Source organism: Prorops nasuta, unplaced genomic scaffold (genome assembly GCF_024137725.1).
Source record: "Prorops nasuta isolate Cenicafe-Biocafe unplaced genomic scaffold, Cenicafe_Pnas_1.2 PNAS00025, whole genome shotgun sequence".
Classification (NCBI taxonomy): domain Eukaryota; kingdom Metazoa; phylum Arthropoda; class Insecta; order Hymenoptera; family Bethylidae; genus Prorops; species Prorops nasuta.
This window is the reverse complement of record NW_027116822.1, coordinates 2,427,878-2,447,290: the sequence shown is the minus strand read 5'-3', so window position 1 is coordinate 2,447,290 and position 19,413 is coordinate 2,427,878. Positions and strand designations below refer to the sequence as shown.

Sequence of the window (19,413 nt, the reverse complement as noted above, 5' to 3'; positions counted from 1 at the left end):
CTTTCGTATTTTCGTTCAACAATTTTTTATTATCAACTGGAGAGTTTTATTTAAAATACGAGAACTTTTGTTTATTTATTATAAAACTCGATCATGTCTATATTTTGAAATTTGCAATTCGGAGATTCTTTATAATTTTCTTAAAAAAAATAAAGTAAATAATTTATTGCGCGCTAATTAATTTTGCAAATATTTCGTTTATATAAAAATATTTTTAGGAGAAAGAGGAGGGGGGGGGGTGAGAGAAGAAAACCTGGAAAAGCTATCGCAGGCGCCGAGGAGTCGAAGCCGTCGAAGGCGTCGAAGCTGTGCATGGCTAGGAGCGAGAGATTGAGAGTGAGAGGGTGAGTGACAGAGGGGGAGAAAGAGAGAGTAAATGCAGTGAAGAGGGGGGAGAGAGAGGACGGTTAAATATCGGGAGAAGCGCGCGCGCTCCTTCAGTCCGGCAGCAACAGTCCAAACCGATTCTTCCGGACGCGACCGGCTTTCCTCGTTCAACCACGAAAAATCCAACGACTCAAAAACCATCAAAACTCCCCAAACCATGAAAATTCCTCGATAAAACTCCTCCAACGATTAAATCCCAGCAAAATCCATTAACCGCACGAAAAAACAAAAATCCATCGTTCAAATCCTAAGAAAAAATCCACTCGAGACCAAAATCCTTAAGTGTATGTTAAAGCTCCGTTCAGAATTTGCAAAACAAATTTCTCGACGAAACTCGACGCTGATCAGTGCCGGGCACGACTGTTGGTGAATTTCAGTGTTATGTGAAAAGTGAGACACTGCGGGGAATCGAGAGAAAAGGGGGAAAAATTGAAAAGGCGCGAGATCAACATGACAAACAGCATGAAACAGACGGTGATCAAGTGAGTTGCAATTATTCTCTAATTGCGGGGATTGATTTTTCATTGTGCGTCTCGTGATAGCAGCTTGAAACTTGGTTCGATCACGAGGCGCAACAGATGATCCGACATTCTTTTCTATTTACTACGCTTTTCCCAAGGTTACCAGCCACACCGATCGTTCCTTTTTCTTTGTGTAATGCGATATATATATATATATATATTTAATGAGAATCGTAGGCTGGCATTACTTACTGCTTTACTACTACTTTACCAGCGTTATTTCGAGAATTGCGTGGACGTTGCTCGGAGTGCAATGAAATGCATCGGATAGAGGATCGCGTTAAGACTGGTGTGCAGGTGTCGTGGTTGAGGCCCTTTGGAGAGAAATTTTCTTGGATCGAGAATCCAGTGGGTTTTTAATACGAGTCGAATTGAATTTTTACTCGAAATTAAATTTTTAATTCGATGCTTCTTTCCACTGGATTTTTTTTTTGTTGTTTTTTATCGATATAAACGAACGTGGTTTTTGGTCCGAGGGAACTCGATGCCTTATCAAAGTGCCTTGGAATATTTCCACTTGGAATTTAAAAATGATTGTTTCAACAAATTCGATCATGCAAATTTAATTTTGTTGCTTGGTTTTTTAGTTGCAGCTGGTGTCGTTTGTTATTGATTTTTACTACTTGTTAATTCGAAATTTATCTCTGTTTAGTTTGTGTTGTGAGAAATAATTGTTTTGTTTTTTGGTAATTGACTACTTTAGAGTAATTAATATGAATATTAATTATGTGAAAAATGTGTAATTCTTGTGTAAAAGGATTTTTTTATTGTCAATTGTTTTTAAAACAAACGAGCAGAAACTTTTCAATCGTATACCTTTCTTTTAGAAATGATAAAAACAGTGTTAAAATTCTGTAAATAACAGAACAGATGCAAATTTAAAAAATACTCTCATTATGCACGGCTAATTAGTGTAAAAGAAAAATTAATTGTTAATTATTTTGCTTCAATTACCATTGCACTGATCGTGCTTTCTGCATTCGTTTTCATCAACAAAAGATTTGTCTCACTCGCAAGAAAAAAATCAAGTATAGTATTATTGTGTCGAAAAAAACATTTTCTAGAGTGAGAAAGTATGAAATATTTTATGTTTGCAAAGAAAAAGTATCATAAATTATTCATAATAATTAACAACTTCTTCTATATTGATAAATAGAGATAAACTATTTTCCAACGCTCTCCCATTGTTTATCATTGCAATAACAGCACACTATATAAAACCACTCAGTCCTAAAACCGTACCCAGTAAAAATATATAAAATAATTCTGATGACCAAGAATTCCTGACATTCGTGCATTTTCTTTCCTCGTAAAGTTTTTTCAAGTTAAAACACGATCGATGAGTGAAAAATTCATTGTTCCGCCATAAATCAACAGTTGATTCACACACATACATACATAAAGCTATAATTAACAAAGAATTTTATCGAAGGAACGAGACCAGATGCGAGGCAATTAATTTTTGAAATATTTCATTGAATCAATAGAATCTGAAAAATTATCTCCCTGCAAATGAATAACCGAGTCAATATTTTCTTTGACTCGTCCATGCGATCCTACCCCGTACGTTTCCTTCCAGGCCAACTCACTCTCTTACTATTTTCTCCTTCCGCTTGCTCTTGTTTGCACTCGTCGCTCGCTAATTCTTCCCTTTAATTAACTTGGCATTAATTTTTCCTTCGCACCACGTGTCCCGGGAAGCGCTCCTAACGAGACGGTAAATAATTCACTACCAGAGCTTTTATGACATAACTGTCAAGTGTCAATGTTTTCCCGCCAAGTTAACGCCGAGTAATTTCAATTTATTAAAGGAATAAGGATACCCCGGAAAAAACTCGACGATTTTACGTAAATCGCAAAGAAGAATCAATTTTATTTCACGAATTTTATCGATCGAATTAAATTTTTCTTATTTATTGCCGATCGAGCTCTCTTTCAGTGATAAATTAGTTTCTCTTCTTTTTTGGCTCGTATTAATCAGCTGTTTTTTGTTATCGTTGAAAGAATTACGTAATTAAAGTGGAAAAAATCTGAGTTAAATTCGCTTAACGAGAGGCAGTGTGAAGAAGGAAAGTTGGAGAAAATGTTTATTGTTTGAGTAAAAAATTTGACTCATCGATTTTAAAAGTGTAATAACCAAATAAATTCGAAAATATTATACAAATCAGGGAAAAAGTAATTCTTTCTTTTTCTCCGTTAATCCCAAATCAATCAATGAAATTCATTAATCATGCAGCACATTAATTTCCAATTAAATTCCGCAGCAACAAACTAGTTTCTCCTTTTTCTCGCTCGCATCGATCGACTCTTTTTTTCCAAAAAAATTATGCAATTAACGCAAAAAATAATACGAGCTAATTCCGCTTGAGCCAGTGACAGTACCAAAAATAAAAATCCCATAAAATTCGCCTTCCAGCAAAAAATGTGTCTCCTCGATCGACTGATTCGAAAAAAAAAAATGCCATTCTACGAATCACCAACGACCCAATTAAAGTCCAAGCTATATAATTATGCTTTTCGAAGTGGAGAGAGAACCGGACGACAAAATTGTCGTCCACGTTGCGAATGCCTCGAGTTTTATCCATCGTCCGATAATACTTTAGCCAGCTTTCAAAACTCGAACGAATCGATTAGTCTTTTTACGATCTCATTGGGAAATCTTGGGACTTGAATGCACGACGTCCACACAGCTTTTCTTTGGCCAAAACTCGTTCGCGCCACGCATTGATGTTACGCAGAGGTCACCTGACAACATTTTGCCACACGTTTCGGTCCGGTCAAAAATCTACGACGCTCCACCAAATTACAATTTTCCCATTTTTATATTTCCACCTGTCCCACACACACACACACACACTCCGTTCGGGGTATCGCGCGATATCGCGTATCGGAGAGGAAAGGCTCGTGTCTGGGGCTATGGATACGCGTGTTTTTCATGGCAATTTATTACCTCGGGTACTTTGAACTCGTATCTCTTGGCGAACGCCGATCGATCGAGTGAAAGTATATAGAAGGGGACAACAATTATTGTGCGAGCCTCCAGGCGCAAAATCCTTCGCTTTTATCGACGACCCGAATCTCCATCGATCCTATTATCGATGTAGGAGAGTCAAGATACCAAAGTTAACATTGATTTTTTTCACTCTATCTCTTATCATCATTATATATATACAATAAAATTAATTTTGTACAAAAATTCTGCAGCTCCCAATGTGCATCAGAAACGTCATTTGTTTTCAATCAGTATTAACACTATATATATATATATATATATATATATAGCATAGTGAAGTTTGCCGTGAAAACAACGCACGATGAGATTCGCTGGGCCAATCCAACGGAGAGACTCGAACGTTTTCCTTTCCCGTCCGAGTTGAATATGGCGATTGACCGATGGCCGGTTCTTCCAGAGCCAGCAATGAAATTCAATTGGCATCGTAATCCAATTATCGTATTCCAGTAGCATATTCGCGATCCATGCGAGGAGGAGGAGGACAATTCGAGGATAACGACACCAAGGTAAAACGAGGATACTTGGTTGAAAACTTTGGCCAAATTCAAAGCACGAAGTACACATTTGCGATGATTTCTCAATTTTGAAGAAAAACGAGACGATTTCGCGTTTCATATATATATATATATATATACGTGAAAATAAATGCAAATATTTCGCAGTAAAAAAATATTTGCAAAAATCAGCCGAAACGAAGATCCTCGACGTTTTATTGGCACCGTTTAATCGAGCGGAACATGCATTTAAATATTTATATCATTGCATAATCGCTATTATCGCGAAATTCGATAAACAAAATTCGTGTTTACAAATTTCAATGAAATGGTTGCTGCGGGAGAGCAGCAGTCGCTGGGTCGCATTAATTGTTTTAAGAGTTTGGTCGATTGGCCAAGATCGATTTGCATAAAGCATCTCGCACACGAGAGTTATTTGGCTGATAAAAGTCACCGAGTTAAACGACGCGCTTATCCATTCTTCACACGCTCCGCTGTGTCTCATTATCGAGAATTGTCAGATCCGTCAGTCGCTCTAGTCATTCATTTCCTACTGCGGTACTCCTCGTGACCGACCAATCATTTTTCCCACTTTAAACCAACCAACTTTGCATTTTTTTCCATTTTAAGGTATTGAGAATTATCCCCCCCCCCCCCCCCCCCCCTCCTTCCCATGCGATGGTATTGTCACGATTCGTAGTGTACTAGGTGTGTTGATATTGTGCGATACTTGTGCGTGATCATCGGATTCGTTGATTACCGTGACGTAATTATTTGTTTATTTTTTTCTTGTGATCTTTGCTCGAATTTTTAAGAAATGTAAGAAAAAAATTAATTTAACGTTACTTCGTTATCAAACTTGCCAAAATAGATATTTTTGAGAATATGCTAAAAAATTAGATTTTCAAATTTATCGTCAAAATTCATGCGAGTGTACGTGTGCGATATGCAATGATATTGTGCGATACTTGTACAGTTATGCATAATCATGAAACTCATCACAACTATTATCCTGCAATTATTCGTGTTCGCTGGGTGATCATTATACTCGAACCTCTAACAATATATAATTCTGCTTTTATTAGATGTGCTTGCTTCGCTCTGTACAAAGAAAATAAACCATCTAAAAATAATAACCTCGATATTATTTCATTATCTTATCAGCAAAAACAGCTTTTCCAAGAAAATCCAAAAAAAATTTGAAATTCTTCAAATTGACAATTGCCAAAGAACTCTATAGATATAAATAACTAAAAAATTGGAATAATTTAAACATTAATGAAAATATGAAGAAAAATACAAAAACCACTTTATTTTATATCAAACCAAATCCCTTAGTCTCTTTGTTACAAATTTTTACTTTGCACAATTTAACCTTAATTTCCCAGAAAAATTCAACATTCGCAAAATATTCCATTTTAAATTTGCAGAAATTTTGAGGTTGCAAAAGATTCTTGGCACACGTGCCTATATCGAATGGGAATTAAAATTCGAAGTATAGAGTGAACGTATAGTAGCTCACCGAGGACAAACGTTCGAATCGAGATATCCATTATTTACAAGCGAGAGCTAGGACAGAGGCTTGGAAAAAATGTCGGAGAATAAAACTCAAATGACAGTTTGCTATTGAAAACGACCAAGATGAGTTTCTTTGACCTAGTATTGACGAAAATTCAAGTGTGTGGTTGACCAGAGTGGGGAGGAAGGATTTCAGGTTATTGGGCTGATGAGTGGAGGAGACTCGACAGTTTCTGCATGTGGTTGCTCGCTCTTGCTACGAGACCACTGTGCAGCATCTTGCTTTCTACCGGAAGTCAGCTTCAGCAGCGTTTCCGTGTATCGAACCAGCTCTCTTCTCACTCTCCACACAGATACATGCATAAACACGTGTGCATGGCTTAAAACTCTGCACCTTTTACTATATATATGTACGCTCGATCCATATTTATTTGTGATAGAATTGTATTTTTTTTTTTTTTAATGTTATACATAGAAATATTGAGATTCTTCGTAGTACAAGAATTAATCGATTCAATTGTTGAGAAGAAACTTGACCATGGACCGCTAAAATTGTGCGAATTGACGAAAACTGCGTCAGTTTCACACGCGTGGAATGTCGGATAATTGTATCCGGAAATGAGAAGCTCCACTATCATTGTAATCCATCCCTGCTGCCCACGTGCGAGATCGCCCAGTAAAAATTGCGGAAACGGAAAACTATCATTCTAATGGCTTCTTTAAGGAGATTAGTCTTGGTCCAGACACAATTCTTCCTAACCAGCGATGAATCAGCAAAAAATCCAGGAAAAGAATTTTTTTTTGTTTTAATATTTCTCCATTAATTCCTTTGATTTACGAAGATTCTTAATTACGGGAAGGGAAACCTGCACAATATCTATATGGTTCTTCCGCATTGAAGAGAAAAGAAGAATTTCAATCGAGTTTCCCTGGATCGATAGCGATCGAGTCTGTGCAAATTGATTCGCGCAAAAATTAAAGTTGCTCGAGATGGAAGGAAGTGTTCTATAAGGAGATTAGTATAGGATAATCGATCGCGGAATGGAAAACGGAAGAAACCGCCAGGCATTTTCATCGACGCAGAACACTGAGAAATTCGTTGGTCTTTGAAAAATAACGCGCACGAGGGTATAACGCGTCTGAAACGTACAGACGTCAACACCTTAATTTTTATCCCAATTAGAAAATCGAGCCTCGTGCGGATTCGCTTAATTCGCTATTTTAGAGCACTTTAAGAAACTACGTTATTTCCCATCGCACTTTGTTGCTCGTATATAACAAAAATAACAACCAGAACCGAGATTCTATTTTCTGCGAAAAGCAATTATCTTACTTTGGACAATAAGTTTAATTGCAACGTTGCGCGGAAGAGTCATAAATAAATATATATACTTCTGTATAGTCTCGTAAATGTTACAGTTTAAACAAGAAACCGATGATTTACTCGATTGTTTCCCCAAGGCTCCTTGACATCCTTTATTTACTTTGGATGCCTTGTTTAACGACGTTTGATTAATTCACTCTGCAATTATGCTAATTTCAAGGTCAAGGTGTACGTATATACTGCTCGTACGATAACCAGTTTAGCTTTTCTCTCTCTCTCTCTCTCTCTCTCGACTCAACATTTTCATAAAAGAATTTTCTCTTATAAATCACACACACATATATATCTATATATAAGATAACAATTGGCCCACGATTATCAGGCTCGTTTCTATAAAACGTATATCCTTACGTAACCGAGATGAGTACGAGGCAAACCTTTGGAGGTGCAGCGGGATGAAAAAAGGCAAGCCAGTGGAATTTCATTTAAATGCGAAACCTGTGGATTTGTTAAATTCGTGTCAAGGCAAAATACGGTCGGCGGGTCTATAACCTATGCTTCATCGACCTTTCGCCTATTCCACACGTTCATTTGCCAAACACGTGCGTTTTCTCTCTCTCTCTCCCAAACCTCTCGAAATTTTTCATCCAAATGATTTCACTTTTCAAACGGCCTTACGTCGCACGCAGGAACCTTCCATCGATCAAATTCTACGGGACGTTTAAGTTTTAGCGATTTAATCGTGTAAAATTTCTATTTTTTTTTTATGTAATAAATTTTGATCAGTTTTTTCCTCTGTTTACCCAAATTTTCTAATCAATCAACAAAGTTGGTTAATATAACAAATTTATTCCTGTGACGAATATTTCATTGCACGATGAAGTGTTATATCGATGAATTGTTGTATCAGCAAATTTTGTTGTATCAATAAATTTTTCTCCTTGTCACAAAGAAAAATTGTTAACACTTTGCTTAAGGACATTTTTTTCACTGCAATTTTTTTAATTCGTTATTATAATTGGTGGATGAAATTTAGACTCCGTGGAGCTCCTCGCAAGTTTTCATTCACGAGTTAATCGATGTTCCAGTTTGTGGAAGTTTGAGACATCGTGGACGTCGTCGCAGGTCGATCGGCACACTTTTTCGGCGCCAACGTCGAAACTATGTCGAGTGCAACCTACAAAATACACTCTGTATTCAGGGTGTCCGGTCTCGGAGTTAGCTAGCTTGAAAAAACAATAGATATATGGAGAAAGTTATTTCGATGATAAAAATATCCATCGATTAATTTCTTCCACTTGACACTTAATCGAGAGATGAAAAATTTGTCGAATCGATGCACTTTATCACTCGATTCGATCGTTCCAACGATGCTTGACGAGTGGATCAAGGTCACCGAATTTTTTTATCGATACAACGAGTTTCCTGTTAAAAAAGCTTTAATCTCGTTAATTAACAGATTTTTACGTCAGTCTCCAATTTTAAACGAACTCTTTTTCTCGTATCTCTGTGAATTTTGTTTTGGCAAATTTAAAAGGCACACCCTGTATACGCGAATTCAATCTTAACGAGTTCAAACACTGCTCCACTTTCCTTGCTTCGCAAGAAAAAAGGCCAAATTTTTGGCTTTAAATTTCTCCTTCTTTTTTTTCATTTGCAAAATTTCCAGCTTCCTTAATACTTGTTATTCATATATATTCAATTTTGGAATATCACCTCCATTTTGAATTTGCTCCGCTTTAAGGCGATTGGCTAATCGTGGCGAGATAATTATCGCAGATTCGTTTTAACGACCGAATAACCAGCTGCATCATCGTCGTTATCATCATCGCTGAAATTTGGCGGGAAACCTTGATTGCCCACTGGCTATATATATAGTTGCGCGCGTTGTGCAGGATAGATTCAAAATCGACTCGTGGGTCTCCGTAATTATTCGTCGTGGTGGAATCTAAAGTTAAACGAATTCTTAATCAACGAATTAAACGAACGAAGGGAATTTAATTTTGAGTCTAGTGGGTTAGGTCGACGACGAGGTTAATGAGCGATGACCAGAATAAGGTTATGATATTTGGCAAGTTGGTGAAAGTTTTCGTCGCTGTAATTTATGCGGAGCGTCTCGACAATTTTCCGAGCAAACTCTGTGTCATAATCTTCTCTGGGTAGTCTCCGCTCGGTTACACGTGACAGAAATATCATTTCGACCTTACTGGGACCCGTTAAAACGTTCTGTGAATTAAAATCTATATTTTTGTGGTCGAAGACAAATTTTTCTCTGTTTATGTACGTATCTTTGCTTGTGTAGGTGAGGAGAATCCTGCTTAATTAAAAATACCAATTTATTCCTGTTTTCCAGAGATTTCTATATTCAATGACACTCTAATTGCAATATATTTAAAGTTCATTGACCCTTAGCTTTACTCCACATAGCGTATTCGCACATAGTGGAGTTGAGTTTAGAAAAAACGAAATTTTTCAACTATTTCTTTAAATTCTTTTAAATTTATACAATTGTAACAATGATAATGTATATAAACAATTAAATTCACATAGATCTCGATAAATAAAATTTTTAACCAATACCGCAAACGAGCGTTTAATTACCATTTTCTCGTAACTCGTTAAAATCTTACAACGTGAAAACCTTATTAATCGACATAATTTATTTAGCTGTAAAATGCTGAAATATTGAACAACAAGAAGATTGTGAGAAAAAATCCTGAGGCAAAAATTTGCAGAATTCTCAGAATTTCACATGGGAGGTTAATTGTTGGAAGAAACTTTGTTGACTCAGAGTACTTGCGACGCAAAACGCAAAGGCCCGTAAATTCAAGGCTGCTAATGGCGATACTTTCGTCGAAAATGACAATTTTACTGCTGACGATAACTCGTAAGGTAGTCAATGGCGTACAAACTCCATATAACTGGAGCCCCATAACGGAACATGGGAAATCGATTCTGGCCTCGACAAGGTCATCCGCGGATCCGCGAGGAAGTCTATCTTCTCCTTTGCAAAAAAAAAAAAAATATGTTCCGTTACTCGTGAAGCTCCTGGCGAATAAAATCCACTCGTATTCGCGTTATGTTGTAAGTTGTAAGAAAAAAATAAGACCGAAATTAAAAGAGAATTATTTGTAATTTCAGAAATCCAACATGGTGGAAGAGACGATCCGCCTTGGAACGTGGCCTAACGGTTGTAGCAGTTTCCGGTGTCCTTTTGTGCGTCGCGTTGGCTGTCGCCCTTGGCGTATTTGTAGCCAACTCCGCAAAATGCGAAATGTCCAAGAGTGGTGAGGATTTAGTCATTGAAAAAACAGCATCCGCTTCGTTGCACTTCATCATACCCTGCCAATCTGCCTCATTTAACGATTCGAGTCTCGTTGGTTCTTCGTATGAAAAAAAGGGGGATGAAAACGAGGCAAAATACTGTTGGACGTTTTTATGAAGAAACTTTAATTTTTTTAACAAACTCGTGAATATTGTTGTATCATGGAAAATATTTTTTTGGAAAATATATCGTACGGAATCCGAGGGGTGGCATTGACTCACCGCGATATTCTTATTCGATAAACGCCATTATTGGCTGCACAATAATTCGAGAGACGTTAGTCAGAGGTTTGTGCTTGGTCGATGATCGGGAAGCAACTAAGAATATAAAAAAAAGAAAACAATAAATATGGTCGTATCAAAGATAACAAGTTCGATCAAAGATAGATTTCACCTACCGATAAAGCAAACAAGCAGCAGACGCGCGCTTAGGTCTGACGAGATCAAAGCTAAAAAAAATACGAATTAGCTTGGATTTTGCAGCCACTGGGAAAAGCAGTCTGATACGTGAGTCATGAACATCTCGCGGATAACAAGCGAGTAAATAAACAGATATACGTGAAAGTAGATTCGGTGCCACCTACGCACACTTCGTGACGCCAATTAGTGACGTCTTTGTCAAAATACATGACGCCACTTTAGAATTTTGAAACTTTATCACTATCGTCAAAATACTCTCCTATTGTTGAAAATATAGAAAAAAGATCACTATGTGGAAAAGAAGGTAAAAAGTAGAGTTTTATCGACCAAAATAATCACTCTTCTTCTTGTATCGAAGAAAACATTAATCGATTCAAATAAATCTTTCATGGAGTAGTCCCATTGAAATTGTTAACTCGATGATAACTAATTTTAATGAAAAAATATGCTAAATTTTAATTTAATTGGTTATTCCTTGGAACAGAGTTAATTATTTCAAATTGCGACTACTCGATGCAAGGATTTATTTGAATCAAGCATATTTTTCGGTATATATATATATGTAGTTAAAGATGAATCAATTGTTTTTACAAATTAAAATAATTATTTAATCTTAATTGAACGTTCGATAAACGAATTCGAGGCAAAATTGCGGTAATTACAGTCAGAATTAATGTAAAAAATTTTTTGGAGGAATTCAAGTGTATCTAGAAGCATTAGCTATATACATATATTGGAATATTATAAAAATATCGTTCATTCGCCGTCGTTGAATCTCGTTCATTTTCCTTCATTTTTCGCACCTGCCAATGCACATGCTACATCCACACCTGCACGAGAATAGCACCAGCTAATAGAGAGTCGCTACCTGTCACAGCGGAAGCCCTCAGCGGATCCTATGGTTTGAGGAGTGGATCGAAAACGCCGGAAGTTGTCGACAGTGGAGACGTTTGCTTCACGCCCGGATGCGTCCACACAGGTAATCGATACTTTATCGAATTTTACGGCGTTAAACGTGCACGAGAGATTCGATCCATTCTATTCTGTCCACTCAATTAAATTCTATTTCAAAGATCGATCGATCCTGCAACGTCGATTATGCGCCAGTCCAATTACGTAAGAAATTATCGTTGGATAATAGGTGTATGTACCTATTAGTGGCTTGATTTAATTTAATATATATATATATATATATATTATGATTATTATTTTTATAAGCATTATTCGTTGCAAGAAAAATCTCTAATGACCTTGAAAATTGCAGCCTCCAAGGTACTGGAGAACATGGACAAAGATGTAGAACCCTGCGACGACTTTTACAAATTCGCCTGCGGAGGCTTCCTGAAATCCACGACGATCCCCGATGACAAGACCAGCGTGAATACGTTTAGCATTATCAGCGATAAACTCCAGGAACAGCTGAGATCCAGCATCGAGGCTGAGCGAGTCCCGAACGAGCCTAAACCATTCAGGCTCGTCAAGGATTTGTACAAATCCTGCATGAACAAGAGTAAGCAGCTTAAAAATTAATTGATCGAGTAATTTGTGATGTAACGAGAAGAAGAATCGAATTTCTGTGTAAAAAACTTGTTAATTCAATGGTAAAACGTGATAAAAATTATGTGGTTTACGTTTATTAATTTGTATTTTTTGTTTTGTAAAATTTAATTACCAAGGCGATCGTAAAGAGAAAAGTATTTCGCCAATTTTTGCCAAGTGATTTGATTTTTGAAAATTTTGGCAATGAAAGAGAAGTTTTTCTTTTTCTTTTAATGTGGTAACTTATTGATAATAATAATAAACTTGAAGAATAACATGATTTTATCGATGTTTCTTCATTTTCACAGCCATCATCGAGGAGCAAGGCTTGACTCCATTATTGACGATCTTGAAGAAGCTAGGTGGCTGGCCAGTTTTGGATGGTCTAAATTGGAAGGAAGGCGATTTCAGCTGGAAAGACTCTGTATACAGATTCCGCAAGATGGGATACTCCGTTGATTATTTCATCGATTTCAGCATTGGTGTTGATCTGAAGAACAGTACAAAACGAATCATCGATGTGAGAAAATAATTAACTTACAAACATCACCGTTTTATACTCACAATCTCTTTATTCCCAGAATTGTATGATGTTATTCCTCGTTAACAACAGCTTTTAACTTTATGCGTAGAAAATATTGTACACGATTATAATCCTACATAAAGGACTCGTACACTGAGGAAAAAATTATTTGATTCAAATAATTCTTGCTTTAAATGTTTATTAAAATTAAGTAAAATTATTTATTTGGGAATATTCAATGCAAGATATATTCTAATCAAATAATTCATTTGCTCATGTGTATTTATCTTTCCTATAAAATCTATATAGTTTCTTTTTATATTGTAGCTGGACCAAGCATCTCTAGGCCTGTCTCGCGAATATTTGTCCAAAGGATTCGACGACAAAATAGTACAAGCCTATTATAGTTACATGGTGGATATCGCAGTGATTCTGGGTGCGAACAAAGCGAGGGCAAAAGCAGAGCTGAGGGAGTCGTTGGATTTCGAAATGAAACTTGCGAACGTGAGTGAAAGCTCGGTGTCCTTGACCGAGCAATAAATTCATTTAATTGCGCAGCAAGGGAATTAAGCAATTATTTTTCTCACAGATTTCCTTGCCAAACGAGAAACGCAGAAATGCCACCCTCTTGTACAATCCAATGTCGATAAGGGATTTGTCCAAGAACTACCCCAGCATTCCATGGATGGAGTATTTCAGAAACCTTCTACCCGAGGAGATTCGGGTGACCGAGTCGGAAGTAGTTATCGTTAATGTGCCCAGTTTCATCAGTGACCTTGAAAGGTTATTGAGCACCACGCCAAAGAGGATTCAGGCAAACTACGTCATGTGGCGAGTAGCTGCTGTATCAGTGAGTTATTTGAACGAAGACATCAGGAAAAGACAGCTAGCTTACTCGACCGCTCTCAGTGGGAAAACTGAACGGGAGCCAAGGTGGAAGGAATGCGTCGACCTCGTCTCCGGAAGTTTGTCCATTAGCGTTGGTGCTCTTTACGTTCGCAAATACTTCAATGAGGAAGCCAAGAAAAACGCACTTGAAATGGTCGGCGACATTCGACAACAATTCACTAAGATCCTTAAGCAGGTGTGCACTTCCGCATTCTTTCTTATTTCGGGTCATTGACCCCCCACGTCGAATCTTGCTTCTATCGGAAACGTTCTATATGCATTGATATAAATTTGCTAAAAAGAATTCTTCTGATATCTACTACTCTGTAACTAAATTGTTACCTTCCTTAGTTATATGCTATAAGTTGAAATTTCCTAATTCTATAATATTCTTGTTTACCATAATTTTATAGTTAAAGGGGGGGGGGGGTGTAAAGAATGATTAATAATTCAGTGGTCCCTCCATCAGGTGGAATGGATGGACGAAGAAACGAAGAAAAGTGCACTGGCCAAAGCAGCTTCAATGGTGAGCCATATCGCTTATCCGGATGAGTTGCTGGAGGATAAAAAGCTGGAGGAATTCTACGAAAAGCTGGAACTAACCGACGACAATTTCCTAGAAAGTATATTGAATCTGACGTTATTCGCGACCGAGTACTCCTTCGGCAAGCTCAGGAAGCCCGTTAATAAAAGCGATTGGATCTCACACGGCAGGCCCGCGATTGTCAATGCTTTCTATTCTTCGATCGAGAACAGCATCCGTGAGTTTTAAATTTCTTCTCTCTGTGACAAAAACCACAACCCCTTTCAGCATCTCCTCTATTCTTCTTTCATCAATTAAAAATTCAATCAAAGATCATTGAACTCAGACTTGAAGGAACATTCGCAAATTGAATTTTACAGAATTTCCAGCTGGTATCTTGCAAGGTGCATTCTTCAGCAACGACAGGCCTCGTTACATGAATTACGGAGCTATCGGATTTGTAATCGGACACGAGATCACTCATGGATTTGACGACCAAGGCAGACAATTTGACAACGAAGGAAATCTCGTGGATTGGTGGGCACCGGAGACCAAGGAAAATTACTTGGAAAGGGCTGAATGCATCATTCACCAATACGGAAACTACACCGTTGAGGAAGTTGACTTAAATGTAAACAAATGTTAATCTCTTCAAGTTTTTTGAAGCATTTTTTATTTGTTTTACCTATTCGATCATTAATTAGAATGCATCGTCAAAAATCGACTTGTTCCTCCGAGTTTACTCGCGAACTCAGTCCATTTTATTAGATCTTTACGAGCTTCTGGAAAGAAGAAAAATCAAACGAATTATTTTTTGTCTGATTCCAGCTGAACGGGATAAACACGCAAGGGGAAAACATTGCGGACAATGGTGGAATAAAGGAGGCTTATTTAGCCTACAAGGAGTGGGTGAAGCGAAACAAGCCAGAGCCACAACTGCCAGGCCTCTCATTCACTCCCAGCCAAATGTTTTGGATATCCGCTGCTAACACGTGGTGCAGCAAATACCGACCGGAAGCGTTGAAACTCCGCATCACCACTGGTTTCCACAGTCCCGGCGAGTTCCGTGTCCTTGGCCCATTGTCAAATATGCCAGAGTTCTCTAGTGACTTCAACTGTCCTATAGGCACCAAAATGAACCCTGAAAAGAAATGCATGGTATGGTAATTTCCGGAAGATCTAGACCTCGTGAAAGAAGCTCAAGGAGAACCAAAATGTACGCGTATAAGGAGTTGATGGAAATGCGTTATTACTGAGATCTGATCGAAGGATTTTAAGAGAGCAGGTTGAAATTTAACAATTCTGAAGAGACATAAACTTTTCTTGAAAGAGAGTTCTTTGTCGATGAGGGAAGATCGTTTCTTTCGAAAGATATAGGTAAAAGAATGAGGAATTAAAGTTTCGATCGAAAATTTCAATGAAGATAGAGGAAAATGAAATTATTACTGATTTCAGTTTTAAAATATATAAAAAGCTGTTTATATGTCATGTATACTTCTTCAGAAGGCAATTTGCCAGCTGGTCAATTACGTCTGAAAGCAAACAATATTATCGACACTCTTCGACTCGTTGTCTTAAATAAATCTTCATCCTCCGAATCTCCGGCTTCTTTCGATGATATTTTCAAATGGCTTTTGAAGATTCGTGCAAATCTTTCATAATTCGTTCATAAAAGATTTAATTGTAGAAAATGATCGCACAAAGTGCATATAAAAATTATCCTACTTTATGCAAAAATGAAAATTGTTAATTAACACGGTTGTACGTGTAAAGTATTCTGTGCGCGTAATTCTTTTAGGATATATTTTGAAATGCGCTAAAACTGTTTCGTTTAACTGATAAGAGTTTGGCAACTCTTTCCTCCTGAACGTTCAAATGCGCTGAATTTATCTAAGTTAATTACACAACTCTAGGCGCTAAATACATTTTTTTTATCTTAAAACGTTTGTGCATTTTTCCTATGTAGTATATAATTATATATATACATATACATGTATTATAAGGATACTTTTGCAAGTTATATGTAAACTGTACATATAAAATAGTAATACAAAATCATATCTCTACAACAGCATTGTAAAACCTAATTGTATAAATAATTGTAATTCTTAAATTATGAAGGAGTCTCATGCTTGTTTGCAATTAGAGCGAGAAACTATTTTTTAAATGCATTTCAATCGATAAAATTGAAAATCCCAATTAGATTTAGTAAACATGATATGATTACCATAAAGATAATATAGTTGATAAAAATTACCCATAATCTTCATAATGTTTTGCTAAACGAAACTTTTTTAATTAGCACGCGCAATAATATTATTGTTAATTTATTATTAAGCGTTAATTAATGTTGAATTTTGGTGTCCTAGAAACTTGATAAAATTTGATTGAGTTTGAGGCTTTGTTCTTATTCTTTCTAAACATAAAGCAGCTTCTAACAAGCGATTAATGATTTATTGTCGTCTTTGATACTTGTTTTTACTGATTATTATTAATCAGAACGGTTGTTATGTAGAATTACCTTTTTCAGTACTTAGATGAAGTAGTAGTAATTTTAGAAAGATCACCATGTATTTTATTGCTTTGTAAAGTTGGAATTTTTCTTGTATGTTCTACTTTTAAAATCCTTGTAATAATACTCCGAGTAATAATCTAACACTTAAAGGCGAAGCCTTTCTATTTATCATGACTTATTAGTTTATCGTTTTTGGTTTTAATTAGGAAAACGCATTTTAGTGATAATGTAATATTTAAGTGTGACACTTTTAAATATAATTTTTTTAAATTCAAAACCTCATACATACGGATGATCTATTGCTATCACGCATTTAAATATAATTAATTGGTTTTTAGATGCAGTTACAATTATTTGTGCTATTTCATATATAAAAAATTGTTCATATTTAATACAAATCAATTGTATTTTTTACTCGAGGCTGTATTTCAGGCATGTACATTGAAATATTACTATATATTATTGTTTAAAAACGATTATTTATTTGCAACTGGAAATTATTGGTATACATTAAAAAAAGGATGTCTTCACAAAATATCTCGTACAGAAACGTAAAGTATTTTTGGTAAACAAAGTTTGCTAATTGATTCACTATCCAAATATCATAAACGTTCTTATTTTTTTCATACAAAGATGTCATATTCATTAAACTTGTACAAATCTTTGCTAAAACAATGTTTCATATGCAATTACATTTAATTGCTTTGTGTGGGGGGCTTTGACCAATCTACATTTAAGATCAGATGATCATAACCATACCCATTGAGGGTAGCAATTGCTTTGGCAGCATCTGCCTTATATTTAAAGTGCACATAAGCAAATCCTTTACAAAGATTCGTTTGTTTATCTTTAGCTAGATACTGTTTCAAAACTGAGCCAAAAGGTTTAACAAGTTCATCCAAGTCTGCATCAGTGGTGCTCTCAGAAAGATTTGATATACGAATAGCTGTAGTGTCATCCCTCCTCTGCATTTGCATAGTATCTCCACGCTTGTTGCCACCTTCTCGCATACCAGGAGGAACATACTTGCTACCTTGGGGCTTAAGCTCTGTCATGGTGCCAGGTGCACCTGTGCTTATTAGAGGCTTCTTGTCATCTGGCACTTTTCCTATAAATCAAATTAAAATAAATAAATTTCAAAGATAATTTAAAAATAAAAAACCTTCGTACTTACCACCAGCAAGAATTGTATCTTTATAAGGGCATTTTGAGGTCCAATGCTCGCCATTACAATTACGGCATTTAACCACACCCTTGTCACCCATGCTTTTTAATTTATCAAGTGAATCTTCTTCAACCTTATTTTCCTCTTCTTTACTGGAAATAAATTGCATAAATACATCTTCACCACCTACTGTGGTTGCAGGGTTTGGTCCTGGTCTATCATCTGCAGAATCCCCGAACTTGGCCCAATTTTTACGTCCAGCAATTGTATTCGAGACTATACGCTTTTCAATTTTATAAGTTCTGACAACTTTTACTTTCTTATTGTCTTGATTATATTTGTATTCTGTCAAGATTTTAAATCCATTTTCATAAACTTCTGTCGACGGAGGTAGTGCTCCACCTTCTTCTTCCACCTCATCGGCCCAACTAGTTTTCAAATTGATAGCAACTGGCATCTGCAAACAAAAAATAACCTATTTTGGAAACACCATTTAATAACTTTTACAACAGAAACTTAAAATATAGAACTCTAAAAAAAGTTATAAATTAGCAGTTTACAAATCATAACCATTTACTAAAACATATATTCATTAAATTAGTAAATACTCTTTAAAAAAATATATCTTAAGAGAATGATAAGAAATACATGATAAACGCATGTGATAGATAAAAATTTAGTTACCGTCAAATTGTGTTTTAACTTAGCTATAATATTAGAGAAATATTGCGTGTATCAACTGAATTAAAGAAAACGAAATGGAGAAAACTTATGTCTATCTTTCGGACGTTTTCGAAAAGTAACCGGATGATCAATTCTAAATTTTCAGATTACCTTTACAAGGATACAACTCACATATAAATGCAACCAAAAATTCCCTAGATGAATCGCATTACCGTTCTCCACAGAAAACATATGTATGTATTATGTATGTATATTATACTACGTATGTACATACATATATTACATACATGCATACAGTAATCGCGATGTAGCATGGCTTTTCCTAATTTTTCGATGCATTTAGGAACCGCTTTGAAAAGACACCAGCGCTTTTACTACGAGCGTTTAACTCATCCTCGCTTACCTCTATAAACACAGTGAGAAATTAAATCATTTGTAGCTCAGGCCTCAGATAGTGTAGTAATGAGGTCTGTTCTCGTTGCCTACACTTTTTACACTTTGTGCACTTTTTAGGGTGTCAACTTATACAATGGACAAAGACAGAAATACAGAAAGTGTAGAAAGTGTTAAAAGTG

General features: G+C 36.2%; 2 protein-coding genes across 3 annotated transcripts; one reads left to right on the top strand and one right to left on the bottom strand.

Moving 5' to 3' along the window:
* Positions 1-454: 454 nt before the first annotated feature.
* Positions 455-16,871, top strand: Nep2 (Neprilysin 2). Of its 2 annotated transcripts, none has more exons than XM_066741230.1 (10): positions 455-869; positions 10,399-10,544; positions 11,879-11,980; positions 12,266-12,511; positions 12,849-13,060; positions 13,391-13,567; positions 13,653-14,147; positions 14,421-14,712; positions 14,855-15,105; positions 15,303-16,871. In XM_066741230.1, exons 1-10 carry the CDS (start codon positions 838-840, stop codon positions 15,639-15,641), a joined length of 2,292 nt encoding a protein of 763 aa, XP_066597327.1. In that variant the 5' UTR covers positions 455-837; the 3' UTR covers positions 15,642-16,871. The 2 variants fall into 2 exon arrangements, with proteins under 2 accessions (XP_066597327.1, XP_066597325.1); XM_066741228.1 differs by having other exon boundaries at positions 11,846-11,980.
* A 577-nt stretch (positions 16,872-17,448) lies between these two features.
* eIF3g1 (eukaryotic translation initiation factor 3 subunit g1) lies at positions 17,449-18,986 on the bottom strand. The gene is made up of 3 exons (XM_066741231.1): positions 18,839-18,986; positions 18,164-18,611; positions 17,449-18,097 (listed from the first exon to the last, which is right to left on the bottom strand). The coding sequence occupies exons 2-3, from the start codon at positions 18,609-18,611 to the stop codon at positions 17,685-17,687; spliced, it is 861 nt and encodes a 286-aa protein (XP_066597328.1). The 5' UTR covers positions 18,839-18,986; the 3' UTR covers positions 17,449-17,684.
* Positions 18,987-19,413: the final 427 nt, after the last annotated feature.

What these genes read in the sequence shown, in the direction of transcription:
- Nep2 (XM_066741228.1), top strand. Translation starts at nt 838, where the DNA reads ATGACAAACAGCATGAAACAGACGGTGATCAA. An exon ending in TTCGATCGAGAACAGCATCC is followed by an intron (nt 14,713 to 14,854) that starts GTGAGTTTTAAA and finishes TGAATTTTACAG; the next exon opens with AATTTCCAGCTGGTATCTTG. An exon ending in TTGAGGAAGTTGACTTAAAT is followed by an intron (nt 15,106 to 15,302) that starts GTAAACAAATGT and finishes GTCTGATTCCAG; the next exon opens with CTGAACGGGATAAACACGCA.
- eIF3g1 (XM_066741231.1), bottom strand. Translation starts at nt 18,611, where the DNA reads ATGCCAGTTGCTATCAATTTGAAAACTAGTTGGGCCGATGAGGTGGAA. An exon ending in AGATACAATTCTTGCTGGTG is followed by an intron (nt 18,098 to 18,163) that starts GTAAGTACGAAG and finishes TTTGATTTATAG; the next exon opens with GAAAAGTGCCAGATGACAAG.